Here is a 13,885-nt window from a genome sequence, read left to right as displayed (position 1 = left end):
CTCTGGAGATTCTATTTTCCTAAGCTTGCTTACCATGGGCCAGAGAAGTACGCGTTCTGACCACTGGCCCTGGTGAGCGTCGTTGTCTAGTCTGGGAAACACCAATGCGTATTAACTACGAGTTCCTTGAAAATCAGGACCATGTCTGAATCCTTTTTGTATCTAGTGCCTAGCACAGTTTCTAGGATGGAGTTGGAAGTTAATAAATGTGTACATTCCTGGTATTAAGAGTCTAAAACTTGCAACACTAATAGTTGCAAACTTAAATGACCCTAACAGTTGTAGAATTTTCTTGCATCTACGAAAGACAGGCCTAGCTGACTGGGCTTAGGAATTTTTCTTCATCTACTTGGGACTTAGTAGATGAAGTCCCTATCTGACAAGGAGGGGTAGTTTCCTCCTATCCCTCCCTGTCAGATCCCTTGTGCTACCTGACTGTATCTATCCACAGTCTACACACCTCGTTCCTTCTTTGGCTCCAACGCAAAGTCAGAGGCTAGGAGTGGCTACATCCCCACAGTCACACCCCCAGAGGCCCCGTCCTGCTCCTCACCTGAAAGCCCCTGCCCTAGCTCCTGGGATGAAATGCCCCGGGTAGCCTTCCTACCTGAAGAAGGAAGAGGAACAAATACTGAGTCTAGATTTCACTTGGAAATTCAGATGATTAATGTGAGTCAGTCCTAGTCTACAGTTCATTGGAACACAGGGACATTTAGAAAAAACATTTGTGGGAGCTTAAAACTGGATTAGTTTTCCTGTTTGTTCATTATTTCCCCCATTATTATGAGTGTTAAAAAAAACAACAACAAAAAACACCCAAACTTGAAATTTCACCAATGCTGGATTGTACTGAGCAGGGGAGAACTCACAAGTGCATACTCAATTTCACAGGAACCTGGGGAATAAGGACAGAGAATCAAGTGGGCTAGGGCCTGTGGGGAGAAAAGTACAGCTGGGGGCAGGTGGAAACCAAGTATACACAGCCTCCCAAAGTGACGATCCGAAGGAGAGAGCACTCATTTTCAGCCGTTCAGGTTCTCTGTGTTTTAAGAGACTCACGACTTTGTCACTTTCAAGATAAATGATGAATGAAAATGGTAAGTGTGGCAGGGATACAAAGTGGGGGCTGGAATGAAAGGTAAACGTAAACAGCACAAAAAGCAAGGGCACAGCTACACTAAGATGGAGACTCAGCGCATGCTTCTCGCTTGTGGCTCAACCAGAGCGATCCAGGCTCACATGAGATGGCTCAGCGTGATGCAACTTACAAAAACCACATGTGCAAAACGAACCTAGAAATCAGAGAGACCAGCACATGAAAACAGGGGCCACAGAGGCAGGGTTATGAGGCTCAGAGCATGTGAGAACACACGCTAAGAGTAATCCTTCCAAATTAATGGAATTTTTCTAACACAAATTAGAGAATAATGCTTTTCCATTATTAATGAGTTTCAGAGATACCAACCATGCTGCTTATCATGAAAATTCAGTAAAGTACGGATAACCATGAAGATAAATGAGAATCTTAATAATAATTCCTTCCTGTGTCTATCAGAAGTGACTGAGTTCAAGGATAATTACAAAGCTCCATATCATCACATCTCAAAACGACTCAAATTACCCTCCCACCGACTGTCACCCAGGGTCTACCTTGACAATATTGGCAAGAGTGGCCCATTTATTTATTTTTGCCCATCTCTGGCTAAGATTTTAAAAACCCAAGTTAGGTTATAAAAGGGTAGCAGTTTCTGTCACTTAGGACATTGTCTTCTCTGGAAACCAGAGTCACTTGCTACAAGGAGGAAGCAGATGGTAATAGAAGTTAGTGGCCTTATATACTAATTCAACAATGACGAAAAGTCTTCAGGATTCTTCTATGGCATTAAGAAACATTTTCATCTTACCAAGTTCATTCATTGCATGTCTATGTTCTTCATCAAACGAAAGTTTCATTAGAACACACACAGCAGGACAGATCTGATGTTCAACAGGAGCTGGCACTGAAAAATAAAATTGACATAAACCATAATGCTTTGTTTTCTCAAAGGAGTGATGTTTATTATATCTAAAAAATACTCAGAGTTTGCTGATATACTTCTCATGCATGGTAGCTTACTGAATGAACAAGTATTTGCTGAAAAGATGAATCAATACTACACACACAGAAAGGAAAATATAGGTAAAGCGCTTTTTTTGGTTCCATAAAAATGTTTACCTCTCATCAGCCTTTGACCAAGTCTGTTGGACTAATTCCCATGTAGGTTTATGCTATAATTCAACTAATAACTTAAAAATAATATTGGTTATTTGAAATAATAAAAACATTTTAGTATAAAACTATTTACTTATAATCTTTATTTTCAACTGAAAGGCACATGCTGTATAGAAATGTATAGAGAAACCTAGTGCAACTCTAGTAGAGAGAGCTTATTATATAGATACCAGATAGTAAATAAAAATTTAAAGGAAAAGTGTCTAAGAAAATGTACTTGCACATTTAATATTATGCATAAAGTTTCAAAACTGTTACTTGAAATAAAAATTTAAAAACCAATCTGTTTTTCAGAAGTAATCCTATTCTATTTAACTTTTCTGAGGACAGGTATTAAGAGCACACAAAACAAGTCATAACATAATTGTGGACAGCCAAAGAAAACGATCCATAAAGATAATGTTTTCCCAGTAAAGCAATTTATTAATTCTCCCTAGCCCTAGGACAAACAGAAAGGACATTTCTGTGATATTCTTATTGTTGAAAAATTTTTAATTTGTAATAAATTCACCTTTATAGCTGACCCTAAGAGAAATCTACTAAATCTTTATAGATCAGGTTGTCATCATCAATCTTTCTCCTGCTCCCCCAATTAAGACATTGATTCGACAGTCCTTTGTTGTGTGGTTCTTATCAGGTGAAAGGAGGTCTTATCTTATATTCTTACTGCTTTTGGTTCTTCCTATAGGAATGAAGTAAGTTATCTCCCCAGGGGTCCCAACTCCCATGATCCCTGCTCCTGGGGGAGAGGGTTTCTCCCTGAGAAAGGAGCTGGGTGGCTGATCACCCCAGCAACTGGGGCCCCAAGGCCTGAAGACAGATGGTGCAGTGAGAACACTGGGCTGAGAGTCAGGAGGTCTGGCCTCTGATCCTAGATCCACCACCCACCACCTATCTGTGAAGCCACAGGCCAATCTTTTAGCCTCTCTGAACCTCAGTCTCTTCATCTGTAAAATGAAGATGATAATATCTTCCCTTCCTACTTCACAAGGTTGTTGTAAGGATCAAATAACGGATATAACACAGCTCTGCGTCCACTGAGTAAAGTGACGTGCGAATATGAGAGAACGGCTTGGTCACTCACAGCTGAAGGAACTTAGGCAAAGTCACTTTCCTGAGCTTAATCTCGAGAGAAGGAGAACAGAATCGCTCAAGTTCTTTCTATATCAACTATGCTGTGAGTGTTTAAGTCTACTTTGATTTTCTGTTCTTTTCTGGTTGCACTGTAGGACACACAACATTTTCCTTTGCTAATTTTTTTTCTAGGGAAACAGAGAAATTAAGCTATAAACTATGTGAGCAGTGTAGGTAGCTAATATGAATTTCCCACACTGATTCATAAAGACACCATCCTAATTAAAAAACTTTTCATTTCAAAAACGTTTACATTTGCTTTGTCACAGGCACTGCATGGAACGTACTTGGATTTCTGTCCTGGTCCAGGCCTTGTTCGTGGGCTTCCTGCCACTCCCAGCAGGCTTCACAGTACGCTCGTATCTGCTCCAAAAGATGGAGGACTCGGATCTCCCGCCTGCCCCTCTTGTCATCGGGCTGCGAGTGGATGATGCTGTGGAGCGCTGCGCTGGCCCTGGCCCGGGCCTCCTTACTGCCCCGGGAATTTCCCAGCAACACAGAGTCCTTGTCATTGCCATGTAAAAGCTGGATGAGGAGAGGAAGACACCCAGACTGTCGCATGGATATACAGCTGTCTTGGGAGCTAGACATAGCTAGCAAAGTCCGCGACATATCGTCCTTATCATGAGTACCGAGCATTGACAGCAATGAATACACCATTTCCACCTGTGGGCCAAATGAGTTTAGAAACAGAATTATGGCTTTAATAGCCAGAAGCCAACACCAGTGAAGTGACGAATGGGATATTAATTGTAACTCAAACGAAAACAGAAACAAAAACAAAAACTTCTTTCCAGGATGAAGCTAATGAGCGTTATTTCAAAATCCATATGCTATAATCATCATCACCGCCTTGCTTATAAGTAAATATTAGTAGTGGTAGTATATAGTCATAAGGAGACAGTAGGTTCTTGCATACCTAATCTGCTATTGTCTGGATCAGTGGGTGATAATCCGTTATTATACCGAAAGACAATCAGCCGATTTCTCTTTCTCTCTCACATCTCCCCCACCCTCCACACACACACACATACCTACCGACGCACACAGAGTAAGAAATGTGCTTTATCTCAAATTCTTTACACACTTAAAAACTTTATTTTTAAAAATCCACAACCATAATCAATAAAGAGAAAATATTTTTTAGCAATTGCTATTTACTAAGTACTAGTTTTCAGCAATTGCTAACCCTCACCAGATTATAATATTCTTAAAATTATGATGTCTCCCTTATACATGTAAAAGTATTTTGTCATAAAAAGAATGCCCTGACATATAGGGACACAAAGTCAATACTCTTATTCAATTTTTTTTTTTTGAAGCAGCTGATAAGCATCATCACTCCTTTACTGTAAACTCTGAGAATTGACTCAGAAGCAGACTAGCAAGAGGAAACAGCACCCAGTCATCCTGTCCTGTGATCAACTGCAGTTTTTTAAAGCAAGAGCTACTATATAAAAGTTGAGCTCTTATATAAATGCATCATATCTATAAATTAGTGGTTCCAAACCAGGGGCAACTTCAGCCACCTTGAGACTCTTCTGGCAACGTCTTGGAGAAATTTTTGGCCATCACACTTTGGGAGGAAACACTTTGGGCATTCAGTGGGGGAAGACCAGGGATGCTGCTCAACACCCTGCAATGCAATGAGCAATCGCCCAGCCAATAATGCTGGGGCTGAAAACCTCTACTCTAAGTGTGCACACACACTGCTCTCAGCTTTGAAAGTTTTATTAGGAAGGCAGTACAGGACTGCCTTCCTAATGAAAAAAAAAATAGGCTTTCAAATTCTGACTCCACTATTTGCAAGTGAGCTGTGTGATACAACCAAGTTATCTGAGTTCTCTGAGGTCCAGCTGTCTCAGTTGCAAAATGGAATAATTTACCTAATAGGGTTTTCTTTGTGAAGATTAAAAAAAGTAACACATGTATAGGATCGTAACTGGCATTCAAAAATGTAGTAAGGTCTTAATATTATCATGCATAAATCACTCCAAAAGCAAATGGTATTCAAGCTGCCAGTTTTCAAGTAACAGTACTCTTAAATATTAAAGGTTTTCTTTATAGTAAAAACTACTCATTGATGTTGGACAGATTGGGGTGGAATTCTAATTTAATTATCATCTTCTTGGCTTCAGTATTCTCATTCAAAAGAGGGGCAAGAATACATTCAAAGGGTTTTTGAAGAGATCAGAGATAGTAAATGTACAACTTTTAGCAGTTACTGGCATACTACTGATACCAAGTAGTAACTGTTGTGAGTTATTAAAAGGATTAAGCTTTATATTAATAATATCAATGCTACTCTAAAATTCGTTTCTTAAATTGACATTAGTCCCGTAATGCTCTTCCTCAGAGCCATTATATTACTAAAGTAAAGAAAGAGTATGTAGAATATGCTATGGAAACAAGGAAGTATTTAGATGTGACAGAAAACATACTGTTTAAAAACAGTCCGTGTGCTCCCAATGTACTGATTCAAAGGAGGCAGACACAGACTGCATGGATAGGCAAGAGGGCCCTGGAAATCAGAAAATGGTTTGGAAAGAAGGAAAAGCCCAAGAAGAGTTCTGAAGGCTGGCGAGGACTCTGACAGTCATCGTGCAGTGAGGTGGGAAGTGGAGGGGTGCACCACTGCAGACAGGGCCCCAAGGCAGAAGGTCATGGCAGGAGAGGGCTTGGGGGAGCAAGCCAGCTTGGGCTGGACCTTAGGATACTTGCAGAGAACGGGCTGTCATTTCTTTGAGACTGTGATGATGGAAACAAAATAATTCTTTAGCTAAATTTAAAAGAAGAATGAAGAATGTTTTAATAAAGTACTCAGAGTTCTAGCAAGACTTTCTAATCTATTACCTTGGTTCCCAGATGACTTGTCAGCCTTCGAGGAGCAGAGTGTGTGCTACTAGAACTCAAAACACTGGCGGTTTCATGATCTGTTCGTGTAGTTGAACCCTAGGAATTAAGCAGATTATAGACAGTGGAATTTAGATTATAGATGTATGTGGCTAAAGATACTCCAAATGAACTGTCTTTAGGATAAATAGCTAAATATACCATTAAAGTGTGAACATTTATAACTGCTCAAAATGAGTGTTTTTATATATAAACTTGAGTAGAATTTAGAGAATCACTGAAGGAAAAAAAAAAAAAAAAACTCTTGCAAAAGACAAAGTACCAAACACTGAAGAAATTCTAAGAGTAATATTCTTTCCCAAATCAAAAGGCATGAAACCACATTCAGTTAAATATAAATTGGTTGGTGGAAAGCTCCATTGAGTGATGAAATGCTCTGAATTACCACAAAACTAACTGAATTGCGTTCAGTCCAAGTTCTCCAGGAGCTGAGAGCAGAGAGAAGACTGCTTGAAACTTCTATTGGGGAAAGACATGAAAAAATAAATAACTCACTGAGACGTCTAAAGGGACTGATACGGGGAACAAGTTAGAAGATGATATAGGCAGAACACTCTTTGACATAAATAGTGGCAGTATTTTCTTGGATCTGTCTCCTAAGACTAAATAAATAAAAGTAAAAATAAACAAATGGAACCCAACTAAACTTAAAAGCTGCTGCATGGCAATGGAAACTATAGACAAAACAAAAAGACAAACTAGAGAATGGGAGAAAATATTTGCAAATGATGTGAGCAACAAGGAATTAAAATCAAAAGTATTTAAATAGCTTATAAGACTCAATATCAAAAAAACGAAAAACGCAATCAAAAAATGTGCAGAAGACCTGAACAGACATTTCTCCAAAGAAGACATATAGGCACAAGAAAAGATGCTCAATATCACCATTTATTACGGAAATACAAATTGAAATGAGATACCACTCTCATAGCTGCCAGAATGGCTATTATTAAAAAAAAAAGTTTTAAGAGAAAAATACATTTATAGATATAACTGTAGGAAAAAACTGTAAATGTGAAACTCACTTAACTGTATATTTAAAATAGGTACATTTTACTGTATGTTACTCTTTCCTCAATAACGTTTATTTTTAAGAAGTCATAACTTCAGAGGTCTTTTTCGTTTCCCCAGATAAAAGCATGAAGACCTACCTATTCATACACACACTGGGAAATCTAGGGTTAGATTAAGGAAACTAGCACAGAGGCCCAGACAAGCTACCCTTTCTAGACTCCACTCCTTCTGCAGGTCTGGATGCTTTATGTTGATTAATCTTCTAGGGGTATGTCTCAATTAGAAGCAGCAGGGTAGCACCTTCGGGGCAGGAGAAGGGGCAGAGCAGAAAGACATCTCCTTCCACTGTCACTGGCTACCGTGTGCTTCTGTAACGGTACTTCAGTTCACATGCATGCAGACAACAAACATCCACTGAGCTCCTGCTCCTCTCTTCAGTTCCGTTCAGTTCAGTTGCTCAGTCTGACTCTTTGCGACCCCATGGACTGCAGCATGCCAGGCCTCCCTGTCCATCACCAACTCCCAGAGCTGGCTCAAACTCACGTTCAACGAGTCAGTGATGCCATCCAACCATCTCATCTTCTGTCGTTCCCTTCTCCTCCTGCCTTCAATCTTTCCCAGCATCAGGGTCTTTGCCAATGAGTCAGTTCTTTGCATCAGGTAGCCAAAGTTATTAGTTTCAGCTTCAGCATCAGTCCTTCCAGTGAATATTCAGGACTGATTTCCTTTAGGATGGACTGGTTTGATTTCCTTGCAGTCCAAAGGACCCTCAAGAGTCTTCTCCAACACCACAGTTCTAAAGCATCAAGTCTTTGGTGCTCAGCTTTCTTTACAGTCCAACTCTCACATCCATACATGACTACTGGAAAAACCATAGCTTTGACTAGATGGACCTTTGCTGGCAAAGCAATATCTCTGCTTTTTAATATGCTATCTAGGTTGGTCATAACTTTTCTTCCAAGGAGTAAGCGTCTTTTAATTTCATGGCTGCAGTCACCATCTGCAATGATTTTGGAGCCCCCCAAAATAAAGTCTCTCACTGTTTACATTGTTTCCCCATCTATTTCCCATGAAGTGATGGGACCAGATGCCATGATCTTAGTTTTCTGAATGTTGGGAGTTTTAAGCCAACTTTTTCATTCTCCTCTTTCACTTTTATCAACACGCTCTTTAGTTCTTCTTTTCTTTCTGCCATAAGGGTGGTGTCATCTGCATATCTGAGGTTATTGATATTTCTCCCGGCAATCTTGATTCCAGCTTGTGCTTTATAAGCCCAGTGTTTCTCATGATGTACTCTGCATATAAGTTAAACAAGCAGGGTGACAGTATACAGCCTTGACGTACTCCTTTCCCGATTTTGAACCAGTCTGTCGTTCCACGCCCAGTTCTAACTGTTGCTTTTTGACCTACATACAGATTTCTCAGGAGGCAGGTCTGGTATTCCCATCTCTTGAAGAATTTCCCACAGTTTGTTGTGATCCACACAGTCAAAGGCTTTGTCGTAGTCAATAAAGCAGATGTTTTTCTGGAACTCTCTTGCTTTTTCGATGATCCAGCGAATGTTGGCGTTTTGATCTCTGGTTCCACTGCCTTTTCTAAATCCAGCTTGAACATCTAGAAGTTCACAGTTCACGTCCTGTTGAAGACTGGCTTGGAGAATTTTGAGCATTACTTTGCTAGCATGTGAGATGAGTGTAATTGTGCGGTAGTTTGAGCATTCTTTGGGATTGCCTTTCTTAGGGATTGAAATGAAAACTGAACTTTTCCAGTCCTGTTTGGCCACTGCTGAGTTTTCCAAATTTGCTGGCATTTGAGTGCAGCATTTTCATAGCATCATCTTTTAGGATTTGAAATAGCTCAACTGGAATTCCATCACCTCTGCTAGCTTTGTTCGTAGTGATGTTTCCTAAGGCCCACTTGACTTCTCATTCCAGGATGTCTGGCTCTAGGTGAGTGATCACACCATTGTGGTTATCTGGGTCATGAAGATCTTTTTTGTATAGCTGTTCTGTGTAATTTTGCCACCTACTCTTAGTATCTTCTGCTTCTGTTACATCCATACCATTTCTGTCCTTTCTTGGTGCAATGCTAGTCTCTGGGAACATAAGTGAATAAGACATCTACATCCTCACTGCATATAGAGTCTAGACAGGCTGCTCAACATACACAGGTTAAATACACAGTGCTTTGACAGAGCCCAGGTGTACGCACAGGAATGGCGTGTACTCAGTTTGGGATTATAGAGTAAAGTGCTGTCTGATTTTGAATGACAAAGAGGTGTTTAGTTAAAAAAGAGGAGGGTTAGCCACATGGCAGCTCAGATGAGGCAGAGGCTATAAGCACAGGTCAGAAAGAATGTGTGTGTGTGTGTGAGAGAGAGAGAGAGAGAAAGAGAGAGAGAGAGACAGACAGACAGACAGACGGACAGACAGACAGAGACAGAGACAGACAGGGAGAGAGAAACTGACTGACTGACTTGGAGATTAAGAGCTTCTTCTGATCGCATTAAAGAAGATGGAGTTGAGGGACTAAGACTCAAGATAAAGAGAGCAGGTGGGAGGCTTTTACAGAAATTTTGGGGAAGGGCTGCTTTTGATCTACAGGAGGGAATGAATGACTCCTTATCCTGAAGCAAGCATACTGTCTTTAAGGATATCTAAATACTCTGACTGTTTCTGGTAGTGAGGATGTAACACAACCTGTAAGGATCCTTGTCTTCTAGAATTCACCACCTTATGAACTACCCCTGTGTTTAAGTGTGAGCTAGATTTAGTGAAAGGCTTTAGTGAACAGACTGCTGTAGATATGAGGAGAAGTCACTTTCAAGATAAGTTATAAGTTTACAGAGACGGTGGCTTCCATCCTGGACACCCTCTCTTGTTCTTCTCTGAGGGATGCCAGGTATCACACTATGAACTGCTCTTTGTAGAGGCCTTGGTGGCAAGAAATGATACCACTGGCCGACAGCCTGGAGACTTGAGGCCTGCTAACAGTCATACGGTGAGTTTCGAAGCAGATCCTCCCCTCATCAAATCTTGAAATGACTGAGGCCCCAGCCAACATGGTGACCGCAGCCTATGAGAGACCCTGAACCAGAGGCACTCAGCTAAGCTGCACCAGGATTCCTGATCTACACAGACAATAAATGGTTGCTAATTTAAGCTGCTAAATTTGTCAGGCAGCAACAGATAACTAATATATTGTTTGAAACAGAAGAGAAACAAGAGGTTATATTATGAAGCAAGGAAAAACCCATGTCTACGTTGAAACATATATCTGACATTCATTTCAGTGTAGACATTAAATCACCTTTAAGCTTCAGACTTAGTATCTTTCTATACAGATTCTTGATTTTGGGACACTCTCCACTCTGCTCTCCCAAACTGTCTAGCTAGAAACCCAGATGGATTTATTATAAGGAGATTCCAAGAGAACGTTCCCATACCCATACTACCTATAAGCCAGAACTCAAGTCTTGAGAATCTTTCCTGGGCCTTTTTATTATGATTAAGTCTGCACCATCACCCTTCAGAGGGACCAGAGAAGCAGTATCCTGTAAGAAACGGTTATTGTTGTTCAGTCGCCAAGTCATGTCTGACTCTTTGTGACCCCATGGACTGCAGCATGCCAGGCTTCCCTGTACTTCACTATCTCCTGGAGTTTACTCAAACCCATGTCCCTTGGGTTGGTGATGCCATCCAACCATTTCATCCTCCTCTGCCCCCTTCTCCTCTTGCCCTCAATCTTTACCAGCATCAGGGTCTTTTTCAATGACTCGCCTCTTTGCATCAGGTAGCCAAAGTATTGGAGCTTCCAGATCAGTTCTTCCAATGAATATTCAGGGTTGATTTCATTTATGATTGACTGGTTTGATCTCCCTGTAGTCCACGGGACTCTCAAGAGTCCTCTCCAACACCACAGTTCAAAAGCATCAGTTCTTCAGTGCTCAGCCTTCTTTACGGTCCAACTCTCACATCCACATGTGACTACTAGAAAAACCATAGCTTTCACTAGATGGACCTTTGTTGGCAAAGTGACGTCTCTGCTTTTTAATATGCTGTCTAGGTTGGCCATAGCTTTTCTTCCAAGGAGCAAGTGTCTTTTAATTTCATGGCTGCAGTCACCATCTACAGTGATTTTGGAACCCAAGAAAATAACATCTGCCACTGTTCCCACTTTCCCTCCATCTATTTGCCATGAAATGACAAGACAGGATGCCATGATCTTCATTTTTTGAATGTTGAATTTTAAGCCAGCTTTTTCACTCTCCTCTTTCACCCTCATCCAGCGGTTCTTTAGTTCCTCTTCACTTTTTGCCATTAGAGTGGTATCATCTGCAAATCTGAGGTTGCTGATATTCCTTCCAACTATCTTCCAGCTTGTGAGTCTTCTAGCCTTGGATTTCACATGATGTACTCTGCATATAAGTTAAATAAGCAGGGTGACAATATACAGCCTCGATGTACTCCTTTCCAGATTTTGAACCAGTCTGTTGTTCCATGTCTGGTTCTAACTGTTGCTTCTGACCTGCACTTCCTTTTCACACACATTAGAATCAAGCACCTCTCTATTTTCTGGTCCTCCTCTATCCACCCTTCAATACCCACTGCCATCATGGGCACTCAAATGTGTACCGAAGGTCCCAAGAAGGACTATGCCTGGCAGCTCAACCAGCACAGCTGGGACACGGTCAATTTCAACTACATCTGCTGGGTAAAAACCCCTCTCTATCATGCTCACTTTAGGAAGTGACTCAAAAATAGTATTTTTCTGAGAAAACAAAACAAAACAAAGTGACTCTAAAAAGTTTACCATAGAGGTAGCAAGTTTCCAACTCACTGTGAAACTGTGTAAGAGGGGGAAGAAGCAAAAGAAGCAAGCACCCTCCCCACCTTGCCATTTTTCACACAGATGGTACATGGAAGTGGTCCAACAGTAGATAAGGAGAAGTTTCTCTTTATTAAAGTACTACAGCTAATTCTATAACCCTTAGTGAATTAGTGAAGCTAGATTTTAAGTATAAATGCTGTTAATATCACAAAAAGAGAGCCCACCAGACGTTATGTGCTTCCTGGTGGAAGACCACTATGCTACCTATGAAAGTCTCGGCCATAGAATGAGGGCCTGAGACCAAATCTGATCACATCTCTAGAGCCAAATACCAATTTCAGGGAATATAGAAGACAAAGAGAGTGGTCAAACCTCACCATGCACATGTTCCTAGCAAAATTCAGACTATGGAAAACTTGAGAAGACAAATAACTTTGGTTATTCAACAAATACATAGCAAAAATCTAAGAGACAAAGAAGAAACCTATAGATTAAAAGAAACTTCAAAGACACATTAACCAATCTCTGTGCATGAACTTTATCTGGCCCTTGTGTCAAATAAATTTAAAAACTATGACATTTATGAAACAACTGCAAATTTGAATACTGACTAGTTATCCGATGCTACTGAGGAATTACTATTAGTTTCTTTGGGAGCGTAATAATGGCACAATAGTTAGGTATTCTATAGGTGTCCTCTGTCTACAGGATTGCTTTAGCAATTCTGGGCCTTTTGTGATTCCATATAAATCTTAGTATTATTTGTTCTAGTTCTGTGAAAAATGTCATAGGCATTTTGACAGGAACTGCATTAAATCTGCAGACTGCTTTGGGACTTCAGATAATACTACTAAGCTACAGTAATCAAAACAGCATGGTACTTGTACAAAAACAAGACAGACAGACACACAGAATACAGAATAAAGTACAGACCGAAAGTACTCTACTTTCCCACAAGAGTGGGAAATTTAAACCACCACCATATTTGAAATTTTCCATAATAACAAGTTTAAAAACATATTACTGGCAGTGGAAAAGGTTCTCCTACCATTTCATCCCTTTCCCACTCTTGTTTGAACTTCATCACTACTTACTGGTTGCATCACTAGAGATCTGGTTCTAAAACATTAAATGGAAAAGCTAAGAATCGATTCATAAATGAATTACACATAAAGTTATATACTAAGCACGTAGGGATCTAGCTCATATAATTTATTTCTCGCTTTCTCTTTTCATTTAACTTTCAAGGGAGATTAATCACAGATCAAAAATCCCTATTTCTAGAAGGGATGTTAGTTATCCCTTCCAACCTACATATATTCATTGCTATTATCTACTATTTATCAGGGACTGTGGCGATATAAAAATGGATAAAGCTGGAAAGAATTTCTGTCTTTCTGGAGCTTACAATCTGGTAGGGAGAACAGAAATAAATAAATAAATACAAAACTGCAAATGTGGTCTTCAAAGTGAGAATAATAAGCTAGGACAGCCTATAACAACAGGATGTGAACAGTTCAAGCCTCTTGAGAGAAATCATGCTTAAGTTCAGACACACACAAACTGATGTTAACTGAGAGAAGTGGGATGAGAATGCACAGCAGAGAACAGGTGCAGACGCTGCGCAGGCTGCAGCAGAGGAAGCCCAGTCAAGGGGAGGTCCTGAAGGGCCAGTGTGGCAGAAATGCTGGGAGCCAAGGGTGACAGAGAGCTGACCAGTTC

At 40.3% G+C, this 13,885-nt stretch overlaps 1 protein-coding gene across 4 annotated transcripts in view; it reads right to left on the bottom strand.

The window, feature by feature from the left end:
• The window catches only part of LOC120861004 (adenomatous polyposis coli protein), a 131,489-nt gene that overhangs the window by 20,555 nt on the left and 97,049 nt on the right, over positions 1-13,885 (bottom strand). For 3 of the 4 annotated variants that reach the window (XM_040236709.1, XM_040236710.1, XM_040236712.1), the window contains 3 exons: positions 6,260-6,358; positions 3,694-4,072; positions 1,905-2,000 (listed from right to left, as the gene is read on the bottom strand). In XM_040236709.1, the coding sequence (XP_040092643.1) occupies positions 1,905-2,000; positions 3,694-4,072; positions 6,260-6,358 (574 nt within the window). The remainder of the gene's footprint in view (positions 1-1,904; positions 2,001-3,693; positions 4,073-6,259; positions 6,359-13,885) is intronic. The other variant, XM_040236711.1, reaches the window with a different exon arrangement.

This window comes from Oryx dammah, unplaced genomic scaffold (genome assembly GCF_014754425.2).
Source record: "Oryx dammah isolate SB20612 unplaced genomic scaffold, SCBI_Odam_1.1 HiC_scaffold_11210, whole genome shotgun sequence".
In the NCBI taxonomy this organism is placed as follows: Eukaryota; Metazoa; Chordata; class Mammalia; order Artiodactyla; family Bovidae; genus Oryx; species Oryx dammah.
This window is presented reverse-complemented; position numbering and strand designations above follow the sequence as displayed.